Genomic DNA, 23,811 nt, shown 5'->3' with positions numbered 1-23,811 from the left:
GGCACCTGCTCCGTCCTCCCTACAGCCCACGGCCCCCATGCTCCTGCCACGTCCTTCCTATGGCTCATGGCCCCCATGCTCCTGCCCCGTCCTTCCTATGGCTCACGGCCCCCAAACATCAACTCCTCAGTGGAGTTGATCCTTGGGCATCTTGTTGGAACAAGAAGGGGTGCCTGGTAGCAGAGTCAGTGCCCCCCCCCCAACTGTTGGCAGCTGTGTGAGCACTCCCTCTTTGGACTAGTGCCCTTGTTCCTGCGTTCCTCACACTCATGTGCTGGGGCCTGCTTGATCCTGCACATAAAATCGGAATGAAAGTAGATAAAAGGCTGAGATGAAGGCAGGTGCATGAGAGGGGCTGTGCAGACACTGGATCAAAACATCTCCATATTGTTCGATGTTGGAAAGACTTGTTTTGCAGGAAGCAGTGCTCCGTCCCTGGCCCTGCGTACCCTCGGATGTAGTGGGAGGGTAGCCTTACTGTGCCCCCAGTGGGTGTCCTTTGCAGCTCATTTCTCTGCATGTTTCTCCCTGAGCCACTTGTCCATCGGTGGCAGTTAGGACTGGTGGAGCAGTCCTACGTGGCAGGAAGCCACAGAGGAACACAGGGCCCCTACATAGAAGGCCAGCTTGGGGCTGCATGCCTGTGTGGCTGGAAGGAGTCGCCAGGCCACTCTGCTCTCTGATGCCTGGCTGTGGCATCTGGAAGCTGCCAACTTGAGGCAACACAGCAGTTGTGTCTTGATGGGGGGTTGGGGGTGGCAGACAGGAAGCGGGAAGGTGCAGCTGTGGCCTGAGGGCCTCCCTGGCATGGCCTGGCACGTCTTATGTCTCTGAGGGCCTGCCTCCTGGTGCTCAGAGCCCAGTGTGGGTAGCCCAGAGCCCCAGAGGCTGAACCAGGGATGAATGGGCAGGTAGCTAGCATGGCTTGCCCTTTGGCTCTCTGCCTTGTGCTTTCTGGGTGCACTCTCTCCTGATAGAGAGAGCAGGTGGGAGGGCACAAGGCTCAGGTGTGGAGCCAGCCACTGTGGTCCCATGCAGAGCTGTCTGGGGGGCACTCCAAGGCCAGGCCCTGTGCACAGAGGGCTCTGGAGAGCTGTGGGCTGTTGGAGGAGCACGTCTGTCATCTGAGGACACTTTGCCATCAGAGGCTTTCTGTCAGGAGAGAGGGTGGCTCCCGTCTGTGGGCTTTGCCCTCACCTGCTGAGCATCTGGATCCCAGAAAGACTCTCCATGACTGTTGGAGAATTGAGCCCCGGCCTGTGAGGTCCCCCTGGGCTGTTCCTGCTGAGTGCAAGCCCCTTTCTCCACAGCCAGCGAGGAGTACTACCAGCTACTGATGTCCAGTGAGAACCAGCCGTGCGGGCTGGACCTGGCTTCCTACAGCGTGGCCGAGGTGGAGAGCGTCACTTCTGAGTTCATCGGGAAGAACGGGGTGAGTTGCTTGGAGGAGACGCATTCTCCATGTGGGCAAAGCACAAGGCTGCAAGGATGAAGTGTCAGAGAAGGGGCGTCAGGGTCCAACGTGTGCGGCTGTGGCCCACTTCTGCCTCCACTGGGAGTGTGGGGTTATCGCCCAGCTGACTGCAAACCCAGCTGAGACTGAGCAGGGGTTGGGCTTGGGGCAGAGACACACTTGGCCATGACTGTGAGGAAGGGGCTGGGATCAGATTCAGAGACTGTGTTTGAGTATCTCCCGACATGCCAGAGTGCTGACCATGTCGCAGAAGGAGCCCCAGCGTTCCCCTGCTGACTCCTGCAGCTCTGCCCAGGGAGGCCCTGACCCAAGCCTGAAGGGGGCGAGCCTGTGTTGGGCCGGGGGCGCTAGGCAGAGGCAGCCTGATGTTACTGAGGAGCCCTGCAGGTTGTCTGATGCTATGTTTAATGGAGCAGGGAGAGTGGCTTCGTGCTGGGCGTGGCCCAGGTGTCGCCTTCCTCCATTGGGCACGCTCTTTTTCCCTAGGACATGTTCACTGTGGCTGTGTCCCTGGTCACTGGGAAGGTCCTGTACATCTCCAGCCAGGTGGCATCCCTGTTCCACTGTAAGAGGGACACCTTTCACGATGCCAAGTTTGTGGAGTTCCTGGCCCCGCATGATGTCAGCGTGTTCCACAGCTCCACCACCCCTTACAAGCTGCCGGCTTGGAGTACATGCAGCCTTGGAGGTGAGGTCCCTGCAGTCAGGCCTACTCCACAGAAGGGGGTTGCAGGTGCTTCTGCTGGGTGAACCTGGGCTGTGGGGCGTGGGAGGGAAACTGCCAGCCCTTCCCATGTCAAAGGTACTAGGGAAAGAGGTGTCAGTCTCCTCAGAGAGAATGCAGAGAAGGGAAGACTGTTAGTTTCAAAGTGGGAAAGATTTCCGGAAACATTGGGTGCCTGAAATACAGTTGCTGTCAGGTTGGTGTCTTGGTGGGGGATGGGCAAGAGTGGGAGTGAGGTGCACAGGTGCCACAGGTGAGCAGCTCTTCAGCCCGCAGCCACAGTGAGCAGAGACAGCCCTTGCCAGGCTGGTGTCCCCAGAACCCTGGGCCTTAGCCAGAAGTAGCAGAGTGAGGTTCTCTGGGCTTACATCACTCACTACCCAGGCTGCCCTACCCCGTGTCCTGCAGTCCAGCCCCTCTGCTAGGCCAGCGCACTACAGTCCCGGGAGCCAGTGTATGGCGTGGCTGCCCCAAACCTCTACCTGCGCCCACTGCCCACTAGCTCTGCAACTCCCCCTTCCCTCAGCTTGGAATTTGCTGTTGGGGGGGGGGGGGTTGGGAGGCCGGCCTTCGGGCGGGGGAAGTGAGTGCTGAGCGAGATGAATGACTTTGCTGGAAAGATGAGGTCTCCCCTCATGAGGCTGGGTGAGTGCCCGGAGAGCAGGTGCCCTCTTCAGCTGCCTCATTCACGCACATGCATGCCCCACTGCTTGCTGCTGTGTGCTGGGGCAGCCAGAGGAGCCCGGCACAGCCCCCTGGCATGTGTCAGGCTGCCCAGCCCTGGAATCTTGTTTTTCTAAGTCACCCAGCCACGGGAACCTCGTTACAGGATGGGACGGGACCAAAGAGGGCACCAATAAATGGGCATATGCCTGGAACTTTGGGGGCAGCTTTGGCATTGGACAAGGGGCAGCGGCCAGAGCAGCTGTGAAGTGAAGGAGGGGAGAGACCTGAGCATGAAGGGCAATTCTAGGGGGCTCAGAACGTGCCCCTAGGGTGAAGCTGCTTCGTGGGTACCAGCCCCTTCTATCCGAGAGCAGTGACGTGAGTCCCAGCTGCTCCCCTTCTGGTCCAGCTCCCACTCATGCACCTGGAGGTGAAGAGCCAGATGGCGTTCCCAGCCTGGCCCATTCCCACGCCTGGCTGTTGCTGATGTTAAGGGAGTGAACCAGCGCTTGGAAGATCTCTTTATTCCTTTGTCTCTGTCACTCTCCCTTTCAAATACATAAATAAATATGTTTTTAAATAAGAGAATACAAGGAAACGGGTCAGTGATGATGGGGGCTTCTCCAAGACCATGTGTGTAGTCATGCCTAGAATGCTGGTCAGATGGGGCCAGAGGGACACGCCAGTGGCGCGTCAGGAGGAACTGTGGGGCGCCTGATTTGGAGCTGGGACGAGGGCTGGTGGGTCCCTGTGCAAGCCCTGGGGTTTAGGGGTGAGTGACCCGTGAGATTCCTGCAGGGAAGGGTGCCTGGACGCCCTGTGGCCCACGGTAGTTTGATGCACAGCGAGGTGAGGACAGAACGTGTTGTGTTGACTTCAAGCTTCCAGCTAAGAGGGGGAGCTTGAGCAGGAACGTTGGGAGGTTTGTGGCTGTGAGAGCTGGGAGGATTACAGCTGGCAGAGAGCAGGGGCCTGTTCACCAGGCTGGGGAGGCATTTCTGAAACCTCCTGCTGTCCCTGCCAGCGCAGTGCCCACATGAGAGCCCAGGGACAAGAAGGACTGCTGCCCACAGTGCCCTGAGCTGCTGCCCACGGTACAGCTCTGCTGCCCACAGTGCCCCAAGCTGCTGCTCACAGTGCCCTGAGCCGCTGCCCACAGTATAGCTCTGCTGCCCACAGTGCCCAAGCTGCTGCTCACAGTGCCCTGAGCTGCTGCCCACGGTACAGCTCTGCTGCCCACAGTGCCCGAAGCTGCTCCTCACAGTGCCCTGAGCTGCTGCCCACAGTACAGCTCTGCTGCCCACAGTGCCCCAAGCTGCTGCCCACGGTACAGCTCTGCTGCCCATGGTGCCCTGACCTGCTGCCCACAGTGTCCCAGGTACTGTCCCCCTCCGTGTGAGGTCACAGCCTTGGCAGGGGCTGTGCAGTACTAATGCTGCTGGCAAGGCAGGCAGGAGGCAAGCAGTTTGGAGGCGTGGCTTCACCCATTTCGATGTCCTCAATGTCCAAGGAAACCTACCACAGAGACGGACTGCTTGGAGTCCCCACGAACACCCCACAGGGCCCTGGAAGTAAGACCCCTGCTGAGGAACCCAAAGCAGCAGAGCATCTGGCGGAATGCATCACATCTGGGGAAGCTGCAGGCATGTGTGTGCAAGTCCCCTGCTGAGCGTCTGGAAAGACTCAGCCCAGCCCCAGGGTGCTCGGGGGCGGAGTGGGCAGTGAGCCGTCCTGCTCTAGCCAGAAGACCTACCCTCTGGGCTCTGTGATGCTGCTTCTGTCTGGTTCTCCACTAATGCACCTTGGAAACCAGCAGAGGATGGCATAAGTACTTGGGTTCCTGTCCCACGCGGGAAACCTCAGTGAAGCTCCTGGCTTCTGGCTTCATCGTGGCCCAACCACGAGCACTGGCCATTTGGGGTGTGAGCCAGCAGATGGTAGAGAGAAGAGACTGGGTGTAGTTGGGTTTCACACTTGTTCGAGGCTTGTCACTTTTTCCTTCCTGCTTCCTGGAAGGATAGTTGGTTTTGTAGGCCTGCTGCTGGACTCTGCACTTTCCAGTGGTGCTGGCACCAGGCCTAACTTTGGGGCTGAGCAGAAGGGAGCTTGCCGTTGGCACAGTGAAAGGGCAAGCAGCCTGGACCAGGGCGGAGTGTGAGGCCTGAACGTGGCTCCTGCTCCACTGAACATACTCGCATTTGCTTGCCAGGGTGGCCACGCGGGAAGGTGGTTGGGTCAGTTCATGGGTTTAGTGCCTTTCCCAGAATATTTCAGGAACTGCCTCTTTGTTCTCTGTCTTCCTTGTAGCCCCTTACCCTCTGCTTCTCTCCCTTCTACCACCCTGGCTCCCCTCTGAGCTTTCCCACGCCTTTGAACTTCCAGCGTCTGTTCTCTGCTGCTCATGCGGTCTCTGGGACTTTGTCATAGCTCAGAACACAGACACCTCCACACTGAGGGGCATTCAGCACGCCCATCTCCATCCCAAACAGCCCCAGCCACCCTCCTGCTCATCTGGCCTCAGGCTCTTGAGCTTAACGTTAGTGTGTGTTGGGCCCAGGCAGCCAGCAAAAATTCCCTTTGAGGCCCCTCCTGGGCCCTGGCTGCTCAGAGCTGACGTGGAGCTGAACAGGCTGCGAGGAGCCAGGGGAGGAATCCAGGACACGGACAGGGCTGGGAGTCACCACATGGCTTGACCTCAGGATCTCGACTTGGCACCATGGTGGGCTGCCTTGCCGAGCTCCCCAGCACTCATCCTGTCCAGCCTGGGTTGGGCTCTAGCAATAGGCCCTGCACCCTGTTCCCATCCAGTTGGCAGCAGACGCGAGGAAGGACTTGGGCTGCTTGTGCGCACAACGTGTTATAGGCTCACCGGAGAAGTAGAGCCTTGCTTTTCATTGCAGATGGGAACACCTGCTTGCTGCAGAAGTTCCAAGCCAAGAAGTGTCTGGTCAGCGGCTAGTGCCTGTGGGCCTGACCGTGCTGGGCTGCTGCGTGGAAGGGACGTGGCCATGCAGGAACGTGTGCAGCCAGCACGCTGTTCCCATCTCCCCCAGTCAGTGCCGAGTGAACATCTGCATGAAGAGAGTCAGTGTGTCACTAGAGACATTCCCAGGCTGCTGTTTCAGGTCACTGCACTGCCGCTTGTTTCTGTGCAATAGAGGAAGCCTTTTGTGAGAGGTCAGGGTATAGGATTTTCTTCTAGGGCCTAGCACAACGGCTCAGTGGCTAAATCCTCACCTGGCAAGTGCCAGGATCCCATATGGGCTCCACTTCTGATCCAGCTCCCTGCTGTGTCCTGGGAAAGCAGTAAAGGATGGCCCAAAGCTTTGGGACTCTGTCTCGGGAGTTTCCTGGCCAGCAGGCGCCGAAACCACCACAGGGGTGAGGTGACGCATTTCTCAGCAGCACAGACCACCAGAGACAGACTGCTTGAGCATGTCTGTTTATTGTAAAGCAGGCAGAAGCTTATCTAGACTAAGGGGAAAGGCAGAAGGGTGTCTCCTGACAGTCCTCCCACCCAACAGTGACACTGTTATTGGCTAGAGGGCATGTCTATCTCTCTGAACCCTTCAGTCAAGTCACAGGTCACATAAAACACACACGGCCAGCAGGTATGTCTCAGGTCACATTCATGTGTGCCTGGCAGGTACACTGTGGATTACACTTGACTTCTCAGAGCTGCTTGTCAAGGAAGTCTCAGCACAGCTTGTCTAAGGATAGAGAAGAGAAGCTGGGGTGCATCCCACTGCTCTTGCCTGTATAATCAGTAATGAGGTCAGGTTGAGGTCTCGGTGAGCCAAGACCACTGCCAGGGGGTTCCCCTGGGGACACAGTGTGCCATGGCTTCATGACCTCCTACATAGGCCAAGCAGACAGAGATCCAGGGGTGATCTCCCACACCCTGCCACCTGCATGGCGGACCTGGAAGAAGCTATAGATCAGCTAAGCTCTGGCTATTGCGGGCACTTGGGGAGTGAGCCAGTGACCTTTCTGTCTCTCCTTACTCTGTAAATTTGCCTTGCCAATAAAATAACTATTTTTTTAAAATGAAGATTTTCTTCTAGAAACATTTCTTTCAACACTTGGGCCCTCCTTCCCGAGGGTTGGCCGGTGGACCTCAAGTTTTTAGGAGACACTGGACGCTCTGAGTGGCTTGATGTCTCACCCGAGGATTGGTGTGGCATTTGGAATGACTGAGTATCCCCAAGTCTGCAGCTTCACGTGTTGGTCTATACCCGGTGGCTGGTCATCTTCCAGCATGCAGCTGGCAGCGTCACGCTCCTGGCCGAGAGGACATGCGCAAAGTAACGAGAGACTCTGAGCCATGGCCTTCCCTGTGTCCAGTGCCACTGTCTCTGTCCCCTCACCGGTCTGTGCAAGCTGAGGGTGCTGGCTAGGAGGCTGACCTTGACCCCGGCCTTTCTCTCCTAGATGCCTTCACTCAGGAGTGCTCCGCAGAGAAGTCTTTCTTCTGCCGGGTCAGGTAAGCCCACCTTCAGGTGGGAGCAGGGCAACAGACACTGGCTCTGAGATGTCACCATGCCCCGTTCGTGGGAGGGACCCAACTCCACTTGTCTCAGGCCCTTAGGGCAGACTGGCACATGGGTGCCTGCACAGTCATGAGTTGCTCAGGGTGCTGAGAGGGGCACCCGTGGCGGTGACTCAGGATGGCACCCAGGTTTCCTGGATGTGCAGGTGCCTTCTTCCAGAGTCCCACAGCTCTCCTGACTGTGTTACAGGGCCAGGCCACGAGTCCCTCAGGAGCAGAGGCCCAGGACCCCCATGGGAGAGGCATCTCGTCCCCCCCAGCTGTGCCCGGAGCAGAATACAAACTGCCCAGAGGTGGGCAGGCTGGGCCCCGCTGGTCAGGCCATGGGCCCCACAGCGTGAGGAACAGCGTGGCTGACAGCCAAGCTGGGTGCAGCAAATGATTGCTTCTGTCGTGACCCCACAGTGTCGGGAAGAACCACGAGAACGAGATCCGCTACCACCCCTTCCGCATGACGCCCTACCTGGCCAAGGTGCAGGAGCAGCCTGGTGCCGAGAGCCAGCTCAGCTGCCTGCTGCTGGCGGAGAGGGTCCACTCTGGCTACGAAGGTACCAGGCCAATGCCAGGCAGGGCATCTCCCCTGCTCCCTCCAGGGCGTTCTGACCGACCAGGGTCTGTGCTGCAGCCTCCTGGCCCCTCTGGGTGAGGGTGGTGACTGCCGGGCCTGCACCAGAACCAAAAGGTCCCTCAGTGTTGCACACCCGCCAGCCAACCCCCCAACCTGGCTTACTCTCCTTCCCATCACCTCTCCTCCAGGAGCCTGAGCTCCTGCCTCTGCACAAATGCTGCCACAGCACCCCATCCACCCAGGGACCCCAGCATGGCACCTTCTGCATGGCAACCTCACGCCTCATGGGTCCTGCAAGGCCTGTAATTCCATGCTGTCCACACTCGCTGGGAGCAGGGGCTGCCACTGCCTCCTAGCCCGTGGGGCACCGCTCTGGGCCATGTGCATTGGGTTTTTCAACCATGTAGCTTTTTAAGGTTCGCATTGTGTACGATCACACCTGTATCTTGTGCTGGGGTGCCCTGGTGGTGGCAGGCGATGGCGCAGGTTGCTGGGTCCCTGAGTGAGTCTTTGCTTCCGGCTCCAGCCTGGCATTCGGGAAGTGAACCAGCAGTAGAACAGCTCTGTCTGCCTTTCAAATAAAATTAAAGAAGATTTGAAAACTTGACCTTAAAAAGTACTTCTTAAAATAATACAGCAATTGTTTTCAATATGTGGTTCATTCTCTAATGGTGAATGTGGAATGCCCCCTCCCCGAGGGTTATGTGAGAGCACTTAAAACTCAACAGGCGAGCCCCCCATGTTATCCGAATCGCCTCAGGAGTGAAAGCTTGCGGAATTTGAGTGTGTGCTCCATGATTTAATTAAATAAATCTGTGGATGTGTGACTTCCTTCATCTAAATTTCTCTGTTACCTTTGCCTGTCTCAGTGACAAAAGTTCTCCAAACAATGATTTCTTCTGAGAATCTTGTTGAGATTTATAGAGGGGAGAGAGAGATCTTCCATCACCCCCCAAGTGATCACAAGGGCCTAGGCTAAGGCCAGGCTGCAGCCAGAAACTGCAAACTTCCTCCCGGCTCCCGCATGGGCATTCGTTCTCTGCTACCTTCCCAGGCCGTTGACAGGGAGCTGGGTCATAAGCAGAACAGCCAAGACTCACTCCAGTGCCCACAGAGGGTGCCGTGGTCACAGGCAACGGCCTGAGCCTCTGCCAAGAATGTTGGCTCCTGAAACCAGTTTGTAGAAAACTGTTTTTGTCCCATGCTAAGAAGCATGGAGAAGGCCTCTAGGCTTGCCTTTGCTGAGAGGAGCCTGCCTGTGGTCCTGTAGTCACGTGCTGGTGGCAGCCACCCAGGGCGGGCTCCAAGTGTTAGCTGTCTGGGAAGTTTCCCAGTGGTTATGACTACCTGAGCATTCCTCCTAACCGGAAATGTGCACCCGATTCTATTCTTTCAGCACCTCGAATTCCTCCTGAAAAGAGAATTTTTACAACCACGCATACACCGAATTGTCTGTTCCAGGACGTGGATGAGAGGTGAGTGGCCTCCAGAACCGCTGCATATGCGGCCCTGGTTGTGGCATGCTTGGGATCCACAGGCAGTCTGCACTCCCCGATTCCCTCCAAAGCTGTGTGGCCTTTTGTCATCAGCGTGGCTGTCACGTAGCTCAGTAAGCCTCAGTAAGCTTTTGCACTGTGACGTTAAAGCTCCTTGGCCATAGCCAAAGGTCCGTGTTGGTTTTCCTTAGGAGGTAATTGCCTCTGTGTAGGCAAAGAGGGGATCACGGGACACACTTAGACGTTTCCTCAGATGTGATCTGTGTGCTGGGCTCGCTGTGCTGTTTGAACTCCTTCTGGGGAGTTGGGGCACAGCAGGGGTGTGCCAGGGGCCAGGGTTGGCATGGATGCTGGGGATGCCATTGGCAGGGTTGCCATAGGAGGACTAGCAGGTGCATGTCCCCATCAGGTTCTGAGTGGGATCTGCCCCAGGAGTGCCTTCCCCCAGTTCCTGCACACAGAAGGGTGTAGAGGGGAGGTTGAGTCCTCGGAGAACGTCATGGGAGCTGGGCAGGGAGCACCCACGGATGGGGCTTCCTGAGAATGGACCAGGTCATCCCCTAGACACTGTGAACGTCAGGTCCTCCACCAGTTACCCCAGCCCTGGAGTCAGGCCGCGCAGTCTCCTGGGGACTCAATGTCCATGCTACTCAGGTGTGCTCTGCCGCCCCTCTGGGGCAGAGGCTCAGGACAGAGTTGCAGGAAGCGGGTTCCTGGGTTCTGCCCTCTCCTGTGGAACATGGACAGTGGAGAGTGGGGCCCAGGAGCTCCGTATGTAAACCCACCCAGGAGAGTCTGGGTTTGTGGAGGTCTAAGAATTCCGCAGCGCCCCCCGCGTGGAGGTGGCCTGAGTGTGGAGGTTGATGAGAGGTGCTCACCACAGCTTCTTTAGCAAGGTCCAGGGCTGCTGCTGCTCCTCCCCATCCTGCTCACCCCTAGCCCAGCCACAGCCAGGGACAGCACCGGCAGCACCACGTACCGTCCGTACAGAGCGAGCCTAAGGCCTGGAGAGTGTGCCTCACATAGGAGAATTGGGGAGTGGGGAGCCCCATGAAGCCTCAGTGGGAGGAAGCTGAGAAAATATGGACCAGGGGACACTGGTGACCAGAGCAGAACAGGTGCAGAGCAAAGGTGCAACCATGGCAGTGACATCTGGAGGAGCCTCGGGAAGCCAGCCTGAGCACCATGGCAAAGCAGTGAGAAGCAGAGAGGCCACGAGCTGGTCAGGAGGCGGGAGTCCACACCCAGCCCGGCCCAGCCCTGATGTGAGCAAGGAAGACATCTTAAGGAAAGGGAATGCATTGCCGTGATTCTCGCTGAGCACGTGTCCGTGGTGGACAGAGCCCCCTCCATGTCCCGGGCTCCAGGCTGCTGGCATCTCCATGTGCAGGAGAGCTGGCGCCCCACAGGCCCCATGTCAGCCCTGTACCTGTGCCGTGAGTCCTGAGACGCACGCGTCTGCTCTCTTGCCAGCAATGAGATGCCAGAGAGATGGCTGCATGGGCTAACATGCATTTCCCCCTCGCAGGGCTGTCCCCCTCCTGGGTTATTTGCCTCAGGACCTCCTCGACACCCCGGTGCTGCTGCAGCTGCACCCCAGTGACCGGCCCCTGATGCTCGCCATTCATAAGAAGAGTACGTCCCCACCTGGTCCCCACGTGGGGACAGTGTGCATGCTCTCTGGGCCCTGTCCCCAAAAGGCGGTGGGTGCCGCCCTGCCCAGCCCAGCCCGCCTGGGGGTGGCTGACTGGGGGGTGCCACATGTCCCTCAGTGTGTGATTCTGTCCTGGGTGTCCCAATAACCATGTCCAGGGGAGTTGCATGATGTGACGTGTACTCCACCAAGCCCAGCCCTTGCAGACCCAGGTACCCCACAGACCGTGCCCTTTGTGGGGGTGGGTGTGCAGCACAGCCCCGCCTTTCAGAGCAGGCCCGGTTTTCTGTGTGTGCCTGGGCATGTCTGCATGCCCACTGCGCCCCGACGGCTGCCCTTCTCAGTTGTGCAGGCTGGCGGGCAGCCCTTCGACTCTTCCCCCATCCGGTTCCGTGCCCGGAATGGCGAATACATCACGCTGGACTCAAGCTGGTCCAGCTTCATCAACCCTTGGAGCAGGAGGATTTCCTTCATCATTGGGCGGCACAAAGTCAGAGTGTAAGTGCTCCCAGGACCCACGGGCTGGTGGACAGCTTGGGGGGGCCTGGTCAGGCGTGGGGGGCTGACAGGAGGAGGGGGAGGACCTGACATGCAGTTACCCACTGCCATCAGAGAGGTCTCCCTCAGGACCTTGAACAAGCGCATTGTAACCACACAGGGGTCCCTTGAATGAGGATGTGTTTGCAGCCCACCCCTGTGCCGAGGAGAAGGCGCCACACCCTGGGATTCAGGAGCTCACGGAACAGATCCATCGGCTGCTGCTGCAGGTGGCACACCTGTCCTCCTGCACCTGACCATCACCATTCATCCCATCACCCCAGTGCTGGCCTGGACAGTCCCTGACACCTCGGCTGCCCCCACCTTGCCCCCGGCTTCTGCATCTGAACCACAACCCAGAGCAATCCCCCCACCAGGACTTGGCCCCGCCTTGCCCGCCTGAACTTCTTTGGTGCCTGTCCTAGGGACCTGGGGCAGCCTGCTCTGTGACTCTGTGTCCATCGCTGTGGCACACAGCCAGGGCACTTAGCTCTGACTCTGAAGTTATCCAGGGCCTGTTGCTGAGTGATGCTGTGTTAAGGACAAGGCCTGCCCATCAGCCAGGGGTTCATCTGTGGAGCCCCCAGGCCTTAGGCCCCACGCTGTCCTCTCCTTGGGCAGTCACTCTGCCATGCTACACTCTGTCAGGGAGCCAGCATGAGCCTCTGGGCGTGACACCAACCCCTCGGTAGCCATAGCTCTGCTTGCTGTCTCCACAGCCAGTTCCGCACAGTGGCTCCAGTGGGTACGGGAGCCTGGGCAGCAACGGGTCGCAAGAGCAGCCCCTGAGCCACACCTCCTCCAGCGACAGCAATGGCCACGAAGACTCTGGCTGCAGGAGACCTGTATGTCCCCCTCTCCCCAAGACAGGTCCGGGTGGGCAGAATGCGGGTCCAGAGCCGCCCTGCCAGTGAGCCCCAGCCTTGCATGCTGGTTGTGAATGTACTCGTGTGGGGGCTTTGTGCACCTATGGGAGCGGACGCAGGCAACATCCAGGTTCGGCTGGGGATGGGGAGGGGTGGTCTGCAGACCTGCTCTTTCCTGCTCCCCAGGATGCCGAGGCGGGGTAGTCTGTGGCTCTGTCAGCACTCTGTCTTGGTGAAGGGACAGGCTGAGGAGTGAACCATGTGTTTGTTTTGTTCTTCAAGGATGTCCCTAAAAGTGACAAGCCCAAAGCCAGAAGTCCTCACTCTCACGAGTCTGTTCCAGGTAAGGTGCATCGGGTTTCTCAGGTGTGAGTGTGGCACAGCGTAGCTGGGCAGACTGGGGACAGGACAAGTGTCTGAGCTGTGGGTCACAGCCTGCAGGTGCGGGCAGCAGGGCCTCCCCTCAGCACGTGTTGACCCCCCGTCTCTCTGTCCTGCCACACGCTGGCCACCTGTGCATCCTGGGTTTGCCCCAGGACCCTGCCTCAGCCCAGAGGCTAATCTCTGTGCACTGTGTAGAGACTGCGTGGATCTGCACCCGTGGGCAGTGGGCAGTGCTGGCTTGGACCTCGCTCACCCCCCAGCCTGGCCCTTCCTCACCACACTGTCACATCTGGGCTCCACAGTCCCCTGCCATTTCTGTTGTGTGCATGCACACACACTGACATACACATAGGTGTGCACACATACCCGAGTATACACAGCTATGCACCTCCATGTACACATACCCGAGTATACACAGCTATGCACATCCATGTACATGTGTACACATACCCGTGTGTACACAGCTATACACATCCATGTACACATGTACACATATCCGAGTATACACAGCTATGCACATCCATGTACACATGTACACATACCTGAGTATACACAGCTATGTACATCCATGTACACATGTACACATACCTGAGTATACACAGCTATACACATCCATGTACACATGTACACATACCTGAGTATACACAGCTATGCACATCCATGTACACATGTACACATACCTGAGTATACACAGCTATACACATCCATGTACAGATGTACACATACCTGAGTATACACAGCTATGCACATCCATGTACATGTGTACACATACCCGTGTGTACACAGCTATACACATCCATGTACACATGTACACATACCTGAGTATACACAGCTATACACATCCATGTACACATGTACACATACCTGAGTATACACAGCTATGCACATCCATGTACACATGTACACATACCTGAGTATACACAGCTATGCACACACCTCCATGTACACATGTACACATACCTGAGTATACACAGCTATACACATCCATGTACACATGTACACATACCCGAGTATACACAGCTATGCACATCCATGTACACATGTACACATACCCATGTATACACAGCTATGCACATCCATGTACACATACCCGTTTATACACAGCTATGCACACACCTCCATGTACACATGTACACATACCTGAGTATACACAGCTATACACATCCATGTACAGATGTACACATACCTGAGTATACACAGCTATGCACATCCATGTACATGTGTACACATACCTGAGTATACACAGCTATACACACACCTCCATGTATACATATACACATACCCGAGTATACACAGCTATGCACATCCATGTACACATGTACACATACCTGAGTATACACAGCTATACACACACCTCCATGTATACATATACACATACCCGAGTATACACAGCTATACACATCCATGTACACATGTACACATACCTGAGTATACACAGCTATACACACACCTCCATGTATACATATACACATACCCGAGTATACACAGCTATGCACATCCATGTACACATGTACACATACCCGTGTGTACACAGCTATACACATCCATGTACACATGTACACATACCTGAGTATACACAGCTATGCATACACCTCCATGTATACATATACACATACCCGAGTATACACAGCTATGCACCTCCATGTACACATGTACACATACCTGAGTATACACAGCTATGTACATCCATGTACACATACCTAAGTATACATAGCTATACACACACTCATGTACACACGTACACCTATGTATACACAGCTATGCACGCACATCCATGTACACGTGTACACCTGTGTATACACAGCTATGCACACATCCATGTACACACAGCTATACACAATCATGGACACATATGCATACCCTTATAATACCACTGTACACATTCATACACATACATTCACGTACACACATACCCATGTATACACAGCTATACATGCACATTCACATACACGGCCTGCACACACATGCGTGCCCAGTCCTCTGAGTTAGGGCTCTCACTGTTGTGCTCGTTTCCCCTCTTGCCACAAAGAGGACAGGGACCCAGAGGACACTGGCCTGCCCTCGGTTTTCCCTTGGCCACACATCACCAGGATTCTTGGCCTGTGGAATGTGCTGGGGCTCCACTGAGTGTGGTGACATGCAGGACCAGGCCAGGACAGCCCCTTAGCCTGTGTCCTGGTGGTTGGTCATCAGCTCCATGGGCCCCAGGAAAGCTGAGAAGCCTTGGGGAAGGAGGACAGAAAGGAGGGTAGATTTGTCCTCCTTCCAGACCTGCAGAGCAGTCGCCTGGCTCAAATGAAAGCTGCCCCTGCCGCCGAGAAGGACAGCTCTGGGGACAGCTCTTCCAAGGCCGACTTCCCCGAGGAGCTGGCCTGCAAGCCCCTGCCCGCCTGCTCCTACCAGCAGATGAGCTGCCTGGACAGTGTCATCAGGTCTGTGTGTCCGTCTTCCCCTGGCGGGTGCCCCGCTAGCACCCTGCCTGGCCAGCGCCCTGCTTGCACCCCGCAGGCTGCCTGGCGTCGCTGACGCTCCCTCCACACAGGTACTTGGAGAGCTGCACTGAGGCCGCCACTCTGAAGAGGAAGTGCGAGTTCCCAGCAAACATCCCCTCGCGGAAGACCCCCGGCGGCCCTGGGCTGCCTCTTGAAGGTATCTTGATTGCCCAGAGCTGCCACGGGGCAGAGGGACTGGCTCCTGGCCGGGTGCTAGGCATGTCACATCCCACATGGATCTTGGCGACCTCCGGGCACAAGTGTTAAGGGAGTAGGTGGCTTCCCAGATCATCTGGATGGAGGTCACTTGGTTCTGGGCTGTGGGAGAGGACTAGCTGCCTATGGATACCTGCTGCCCAGAGTCCTCGCCAGCACCCATCGTAGGAAACCTAACAGCCGCGGGGAGTACCAGGGATTGGCCTGGGGTGGTGCTGCTATGGTCTCTGCCCTAACCCATGGCAAGGCAGCTGGTGATGGCACTGCCCAGTCAACATTCAGAGCTGTGCCGTGGAGAAGCCTCTCCCTGGAACCTGCCCAGAGAAGTGTGTTGGGTGGGGTCTGTGGCTCGCGCGCAGTGGCAGGGTGGCTGTCCTGGGGCCGCTGACCAGGGTCACTCTGACATACTCCATGTTTGCCCCGTTTTCCCTTGCAAAGAGGCTGCAGCACCTGCCGAGGTCAGCAGCCATGCCGAGGTCAGTGCTCACCTGAGCTCGCTGACGCTGCCCAGCAAGGCGGAGAGCGTGGTCTCCCTCACCAGCCAGTGCAGCTACAGCAGCACCATCGTCCACGTGGGCGACAAAAAGCCTCAGCCCGAGCTAGGTGAGCCCAGGGTTACTTGGTGAATTAAGAGCAATCCGATTCTCAGCATAAAAGCCCAAGTTTGACTGCTGTCTTCAACGTTTCTTTAAGTGCAAAAGAACTCTACCGTAGCCCCGTGAGGTAAGAGGGGTGCAAGAAGTCCAGGTGCGTAAATTGTAGGGGTGGGGGGCTGCCAGCCAGGGCCCACCGGCCACGCCCGTCTGGAGTGCCCTGTCGTCCTCTAGCGCCACCTGGTGGCGGCTACTTGCTCAGGCCGAAAAGCACAAGTGTGGGAGGGTGAGGGGACCTAGGCTGCAGCAGGGCTTACTGAGGCCAGGCCTGGCTGTCTGCCTGTCCCGGGATGACTGAAGGTGTTCTTCACGAGGAAGAGGGATATGAAGGGGGAGTGTCCCTCCGTCCCTTTTCAGCCAGTGCCTCACACACACACACACACACACACACACACCCGTCACTAATCAGGGACCCAGAAAGTCACAGGCACTGCAGTCTGTTTTGTTCTGGAAGCTAAGGGCAGCCTGGGAGCACTTCAGCTGCAGGCGGGGCTCTGGGCTCCCCCAGCCCCCGGGACACCCGGTAGCCCTAGGTCCAGCACACAGGGCAGATGCTGAGGGCGACCTGGCATCCCCCTCTACATTCACAAGAACGGTGTGTGTAGACCTGCAGGGGCACGTGTGGACCTAGGCCTGGGTCTTTGTTACAGAGCTGGTGGAAGACACCACGGGCGGACCCGAGTCCCTGGACCTGCCCTGTGGCCTCACCAAGGAGGTGCTGGCCGCGCACACCCAGAAGGAGGAGCAGAGCTTCCTGCACAAGTTCAGGGATGTGGGAAGGCTGGCCATCTTCCCCTCGCACTGGCGGTCGTATCCGCAGTCGAGTGAGCCAGGTGAGTGAGGACATCCCAATGAAGAACCTTACAGCTGGGTTTCTTTAAAAGGAAGAGTTCAACATCTTCCATCTGCTGCTTCACTCTCTGATAGTGAGGGCTGGACCAGGCTGAAGCCAGGAGCCTGGAGCTCCATCCTGGTCTCCCATGTGAGCAGGGAGCCATCCTCTGCTGCCTTCCCAGGCCCATTGTCAGGGAGCCGGATTAGTTTGCGTGGGCCCACAGGCAGTGGCTTAACCTACCACGCTGCATGCCAGCCCCAGGGCAGCTTTCAGTGAGCTGTCTCCTGTCAGAAGTGCGCTTTTGGGAGCTGCTGGCCACATGGTCTGTTCTGTGGCTTTGCTGCCTGGGCCAGCACTGGGGCCAGGGTGCTGTGAAGAGGACCTCAGCCTCGGGGTACCCAAACAGCTCCCTGCTGAAAGGGCTGCTGGGCCCTGAGTGAGGCCCTGCCTCCCTGAGCAGCCTGGCCGAGGCGTGATGAGCTGCAGCCCATCCTCCACCATGGGGCAGTGTCTGTGGCACGGGAAGCCAGCTGCTGCACATCCTTTCCTGGTCCAGAGGCCCCCTCATGACCCCAGTCCCCTCCCAAGACCATAGCTAGCACTGGTTCTGGACTGTCGCCCAGGGCACACGTCCCACCAGGACCCACCAAGAATGCCCAAGAGGCTGTGTCAGCCTCAGATACAGGGTCACCGCGCCCACCTGTGGGGCAGTTAAGAGTCCCTCGGCGTGCATAGAGCAGCCCTCCAGTCGCAGCCGCTGCTTGAAGCTACCTTTGGGGGCCAGCCCCAGGTCTGCCCCAAGCTGCCTTTGGGGGCCAGCCCCAGGACTGCCCCAGCAGGTGCTGGAGTAGCTGACTCCCACCCACTCAGGAGCAGGAAGTGGCTGCGTTCATAGGACAGCCGCAGTGCCATTGGAGAGGTTCCGTGAGGCATAGGTGGTCCTGCCTCTCCCACTGCAGACTGGGGCCTGCCCACTGCTGAGGAGTGCCGGACTCACTGGGCTGTCGGTACAGACGGAACTGTCACCAGCAGCCAGTCCTTGCCACGGGAGATGGCGGCAGCCCCCAGCCACGGGTGGGCCTGCGCACAGGTGCGAGCCACTCCCAGGAAAGGCACGTTATCCTGATTTTTCTCGCTTCACCAAGGGTCAGGAGACACAGGATGGAACAGATAGCCCTGGTTGGCACGAGAGCCCCTGGACTGTGGGCCTTGGGGGTGCGGGGGTGGTCTCCAGGAGCCAGTGGCATGGGCGTCAGGTTGTGGGATCCTAACTGGGAGTACCTCACATTTCAGCTTCCCCCGGACTAAGAAACGTTTCTGGAATGGACTCATCTTGGAAAAAAACTGGAAAGAACAGAAAGCTAAAGTGCAAGCGAGTCAAGCCCCGAGACTCCTCGGCTAGCACAGTGTCGGGGGGGCCCATGCCCCAGCGCCCGCCGCTCACAGGCCTCAGTGCTACAGCCTGGGCACCCTTGGCCGCGTCCCAGTCCAGCTGCTCTGTGGTGCCCTTCCCCGCCCCCATGCCTGCCTACTCCCTGCCTGTGTTTCCGGCACCAGGAACGGTGGCGGCCATGCCCGTGGCTCCGTCTCCTGGCTTCGTCATGCCGGGGCAGCCGGAGCTCGCCGTGCAGGCCCCGCTGTTCCCTGCTCCCTTGGCCCCAGTTGTGGCCTTCATGCTTCCCAGCAGCTACCCCTTTTCACCGGGACCCCCCAGCCCGCCCCAGGCCTCGCCCAGCCAGCCTGGCCTCGAGGCCCCAGTGACCTCAGCCTCGCCGCCTGAGCTTCCCAGCCAGAGCTCACTGCCCAGACCTCCGAGCGCCTTCTGCCCGGCCGCCGGGACCAGGGGCAGCACATCCCCACCCCTGTTCCAGTCCCGCGGCAGCTCACCCCTGCAACTTAACCTGCTGCAGCTGGAGGAGGTCCCTGAGGGCGGCATGGGGGCCGCTGGGACCTCCGGGACAGCAGCCACAGGGCCGGACCACAAGCCCGGGACTGTTCCAGACCGTTTGCCAAAGGCACCTCCAGCTGTAAGTGATGCTCTCTGTGCCCAGGCTGGTGGCAGGTGTGACTGCTTTGTGCCTAGACTCCCAGCCTGCCAGGCTTGGGATGAGCAGATGTGCCAGAAGGGAGCCTGTGCCGTTCCAGAGCTGTCAGAGGGGCGTTGGACTTTGTACTGTCCTAGTATTGTATTGCAGAGTTCACACGGCCACGGGGGCTTCTGTCTGTCAGTCCTGGGCATCATCAGGCTGGGTGGCAGGCCCCCTGGGCAGTGGCTAGGCCTGCCCAGGTGTCCACACAGAGCAGGAGGGAGGGGGCAGTGTGCTACCTGTTTCCATCCAGGGCTTACAGGTGTAGCTGGCGTGTCCTGCTCAACCCCTGGGCTCACAGGTGCGAGTTGTCCCAGGGGATCCCCTTGCTGGGGGCCTGAGTTAGGGTCATGGGCCCAGAGGTATGCCCGGTGAGCCCTATTTCTCCTCCCACATCCCCCGCTCCTGAGCCTGTACTCTGAGCCAACAGCCTGGGAGTCCAAAGACTTGAGGCTCAGGGTTTCTCGCCATGCCAAGCCCCTCCCTCTGACCAAGGCAGCCCCCCACTCGCCGTGAGGAGGGGCCTTCAGGGGAGGGAAAGAGTGGCATGGAAGCTGTTTTCCAGATTCCATGGTCACTATGACCACAAACAACATAAGGCTGCCCCCGGATTGCAGAAGGCCAGCCTTGTCAGCCCAGGTTCAGCCGAGCGGACCCCTTCACTGCTCACAGCCAGACCCCAGCACTGTGCCTTCAGCGACAGCCCACACACCTAAGTGTCCTGTCCCATTCTCCCTGTCCCCCCTGTAGTCTGAGGAGCCTGCAGACACGCAGAACAGTGACGCCCTCTCGACATCCAGTGACCTGCTCAACCTGCTCCTGAACGATGACCTTGGCTCTGCCACAGGCTCCGCCCTGTCTGGGAGCAGTGCCTCGGCCACCTCAGACTTCCTGGGCTCAGGCGCCACACGCAGTGGAACAGGTGTGTGCTGCTGGGGGTGGCAGGGCCATGGGGCAGAGCCTGCAAGGCCATGGGACAGCAATGCTGGGATGGGATGGCATGGGATGGGATGGCATGGGATGGGGCAGAGCCTACAGGACCATAGACCAGCACTGTGCTAGGATGGGGTGGGGCAGAGCCTGTGGAACACAAGGTAGCACTGGGATGGCATGGGATGGGGCAGAGCCTGCGGGACCACAGACCAGCACTGTGCTGGGATGGGGAGGGCAGAGCCTGCAGGACCATGAGCTGTGTCAGGATACTGTCCCGGGCTTCCAGGTGGCCACTCTGCCCACAGCAGTTCCCAGGTATTGTTCAATGGAATCCCCCGTCCCTACTGCCCACTCCCCACATCAGTCCCGGCCCAGCCAGCCCTCAGCCTCCCCAGGCAATGTGCCACCTTCCTCACTTACACTCATGAGTGTGCATGTGGCTGTGAACGCCTGTGGCCTCTACTGACCAGCAGCTTCCACATAGGCCCTGGGGACTGCTCACCGTCCTCCCGGGTAGCTCTACTGTAGACGGAGTATGCCTGGGAAAGACCTTGATTTTGACACAGGGCCTCAGGAAGAGCCCCTCCAAGGACTTGTGGAGGGCGCCGGAAGGAGGGGCCATGCATGCTGAGAGCCTCCCGGGTCACCGGCAGATGAGGCAGCAGGGACTCCCTGGGACAGGGGTTGACCTGGCACGTTGTCTGTTTCCAGATAGCAGTGACACAGGTCACCTGAGCAGATGCTTGGGAAGCACAGACTCCTCAGAGAATAGCCGCAAGGTGATGCGGGCTCTGGCTCTGGAGGGCAGTGCGGACCCCGGCCGGCTGCTGATGGCCAACACGGATGACCGTGCCATGCTCACCTACCATCTGCCTTCTCGGTAACTGCTCTGCCTCTTCCTGGGAACACGGGGAGGGACGGCCAGCAGGGCCGCCTTGGTGACCCTGCCAGTATGGCCCCACCCTGTTAGCCAGAGCCCAGCAGTAGCTGCCTGCTGCTCGTGAGGATGACTGGCTCCTGGCACCAACTCTGGGGGCTCACCTGCAACTGCTCTCAGGTGTCTGCCAACATCCTGTGCACCTGCTGCTGGGAAGCTGGGGGTGAGCTGTGGAGGGATCCCAGTAGGGGATGGCCCATGGCCATTGGTCTATGCCCAGGCTGAGTCCACAGCAGGCCACCACATAGAGCAACTCCTTGGAAGGGGAGCTACAAGGGAAGGAGCAGGTGGCAGCAGAGAGGGAGGAGGGAGGGAAAGTCAGGCCTCCACTCTCAGGGTGAGCCTGGAGCCGTGTCCAGACCCCCTCAAGAGGAACAATGCTGCACCTGCCCGGCCTGGATCTTCCACTAGAGTTTCACATAAACTGAAATCTTGACTTGGGTTAGCATTTTGACATCTGCCAGGGGACTGGTTTCCTGCCAGGGGATAGTGGGTCTTGAATGATCAACTAGCATTAGCAAAATCATCCGAAACCACAGCATCCCTGTTGGGAAAGTTGCAGAAGGTGAGCGTGTTTGGGAAACAGAATCCCTCCAGACCCTAAGCACCTGCCTCACCCCGTGCAGGGACGTGGAGACAGTGCTGAAGGAGGACAGGGAGAAGCTACAGCTGTTGCACAAGTCCCAGCCCCGGCTCTCTGAGGGCCAGTGGCAGGAGCTGCGTGAGGTCCACCCCTGGGTGCAGATGGGCAGCCTGCCTGCAGCGCTGGACGTGGCGGTAAGCTCACTGTGGCCCTGCAGATAAGGGCTCCCAGTACCAGCCTTGCACCTTTCCTCTGAGGCTGAGGAGACCAGAGGGAGAAAGGTCTGTCACGCCAGGACCACTGCAGAGAGCTCTCCTCCAGCGTCATTTCCAAAAGGTTAAATGTCTGACATCGGCCACTCATTGCAATTGGAATTGTCTTCCCTTTATCAATTCTGGTTTCTCTTTCAAAAACTAAAATGAAAGCAAAAGTTCCAGTCCGCAGCAGTCACGTGCCCACTGCATTGTCGGTGGGCACGGCAGTGGGCACCCTGCAGCCCCGTTCCTGAGAGGCCAGGCTGGAGGTGTTCAGCCCTTCTCCTTGCCGGACCCATAGCCCCTCCCTGCCCACTCGGGCACCCTGACCCCACTGCACTGGGGACACTGCTCCCCTGGCACCCCAGGCCCCTGCAGCTGAGTTCCACGTACCTTCACTGTCCTCTCCTGTGCCAGTGCCGCTCTCCTGTGAGCCCTTCTCCCCGGGGCCTGGCTCTGCCCCACTCCTCACCTGCTGGCTGGAAACTGCAGGCAGTTCCCCGAGGGGCCCTGAAATCCAGTCCTCTTCTCCCTGGGTCCAAACTTGAGCTCCCATCGTCCTCAGAACCCACCCAATCCCACTCCCTGTAGCTGGGAGTAGCTTCCTCCTGCCTGGGGCTCGGCTGCTTCTCTCTGCACCATCCAGGCTGTCAGCAAGTCCGTGGGCTTGACCTTCAAGGTGCAAGACTGGCTGCTGCCATCATCTGGCACCGCCCCCTGCTCGCCATGCAGTCATTCCCTGTTGGCAACGCCCGCATCGCCATGTACCCCGAGCCGAGCGGAGGGACTAGGGTTATGAGACAGACAAGACAGACAACACACACAACACACCGAGGCTCATTCTTATGAAGTGAAGCCCTTTATTCAAAGTTGAACTGCTCTTACATAGTCTGCTTGGCCCCCCTCCAGGATCCTCCAAATGCTCAAGCAACACCTAAGCTCCCCCGAGGACGTGCAAAAAGGGGAAGCAGGAAGGAGGGAAATTGCAGTCAAACCACAGGGGCTAAATGTATCAGGCCATGATTGCCCTTCCTGTTACACCTTTGAGAAACAAGCTATGCTGTGGAGTTAACCCTTGGGAGACTGGGGCCTACAATTCCCAGCTGCACCACCACTTGATTAGTGGTGGCAAAGCCACACACATCTGTCCCTCTCCTGTCACTTCCCACTTGAGGAGCCGCTCAAGCCACTGGCTGCACCCTGGCTGGCCGGGCAGGTGCATGCTGTGCTGACACCCTCTGCCCCCCGGGCAGGTGCGTGCTGTGCTGACACCCTCCGCCCCTGGGGACCCAAGCTCCATCTTTTCCACAGTCCCCATGCATTCTCTCTTGCTGTGGCGCATGTGACCCCAAAACTCGGGCACTTCCATCCGTGTGGAGTCATGGTTTCTCAGGGTCAGGAACTGGAGAGCCTCCCAGCCCAGGCTACTTTCACCTGGAGCCAGAGGGTCCCTGTCTGGACCTGCCTGCAGTGCCACTTGGAGTTCCCCAGAGAGAGGAAGGGGGTGGGGAGTCGGGGGGAGGGCCTGCCCTCTTAGAGGTGCTCACGCTGGGCAAGTAGCAGGGCCAAGTTCTAGAGCCCTGCCTAGCCCCTGGCGCCTCATTGCATCCTGGTGCTCTGTGGGCCCTGCTATGTCCTCGCCCTGCCCGACCATGAGCACCCCCTGGGCTGGGGTGGCCTTGCAGGGAAGTGGAGCCGGATCTTCCTGCATCTGAGCCACGTTTTCCAAGGAAAGCTCACGTTTGTCTTCCAGGAATGTGTGTACTGTGAGGACCGGGACCAGGGCGGCCTCTGCGCACCCTACAAGGAGGACGACAGTGACTCTCTGGGACTCAGCGAGGGGTCGGACGCCAAGGAGGAGGGCAGGCCCACCCTGAGTCAGGCAGAGGCAGGACACACGTAG

At 58.4% G+C, this 23,811-nt stretch overlaps 1 protein-coding gene across 1 annotated transcript in view; it reads left to right on the top strand.

Annotated features, from left to right (window-relative positions):
- PER2 (period circadian regulator 2) overlaps positions 1-23,811 on the top strand; it is a 37,961-nt gene that overhangs the window by 9,640 nt on the left and 4,510 nt on the right. The window contains exons 5-24 of the mRNA XM_040972437.1: positions 1,311-1,432; positions 1,961-2,162; positions 7,296-7,347; positions 7,819-7,961; positions 9,378-9,456; positions 11,006-11,112; positions 11,476-11,629; positions 11,790-11,898; positions 12,388-12,513; positions 12,817-12,870; positions 15,151-15,350; positions 15,461-15,567; positions 16,065-16,229; positions 16,930-17,112; positions 17,850-17,867; positions 18,408-19,141; positions 19,952-20,127; positions 20,850-21,014; positions 21,698-21,848; positions 23,662-23,785. Of these exons, the coding sequence (XP_040828371.1) occupies positions 1,311-1,432; positions 1,961-2,162; positions 7,296-7,347; positions 7,819-7,961; positions 9,378-9,456; positions 11,006-11,112; positions 11,476-11,629; positions 11,790-11,898; positions 12,388-12,513; positions 12,817-12,870; positions 15,151-15,350; positions 15,461-15,567; positions 16,065-16,229; positions 16,930-17,112; positions 17,850-17,867; positions 18,408-19,141; positions 19,952-20,127; positions 20,850-21,014; positions 21,698-21,848; positions 23,662-23,785 (3,171 nt within the window). The remainder of the gene's footprint in view (positions 1-1,310; positions 1,433-1,960; positions 2,163-7,295; positions 7,348-7,818; positions 7,962-9,377; positions 9,457-11,005; positions 11,113-11,475; positions 11,630-11,789; positions 11,899-12,387; positions 12,514-12,816; positions 12,871-15,150; positions 15,351-15,460; positions 15,568-16,064; positions 16,230-16,929; positions 17,113-17,849; positions 17,868-18,407; positions 19,142-19,951; positions 20,128-20,849; positions 21,015-21,697; positions 21,849-23,661; positions 23,786-23,811) is intronic.

Source organism: Ochotona curzoniae, unplaced genomic scaffold (genome assembly GCF_017591425.1).
Source record: "Ochotona curzoniae isolate NIBS_2020 unplaced genomic scaffold, NIBS_Ocur_1.0 contig_2294, whole genome shotgun sequence".
In the NCBI taxonomy this organism is placed as follows: domain Eukaryota; kingdom Metazoa; phylum Chordata; class Mammalia; order Lagomorpha; family Ochotonidae; genus Ochotona; species Ochotona curzoniae.
This window is presented reverse-complemented; position numbering and strand designations above follow the sequence as displayed.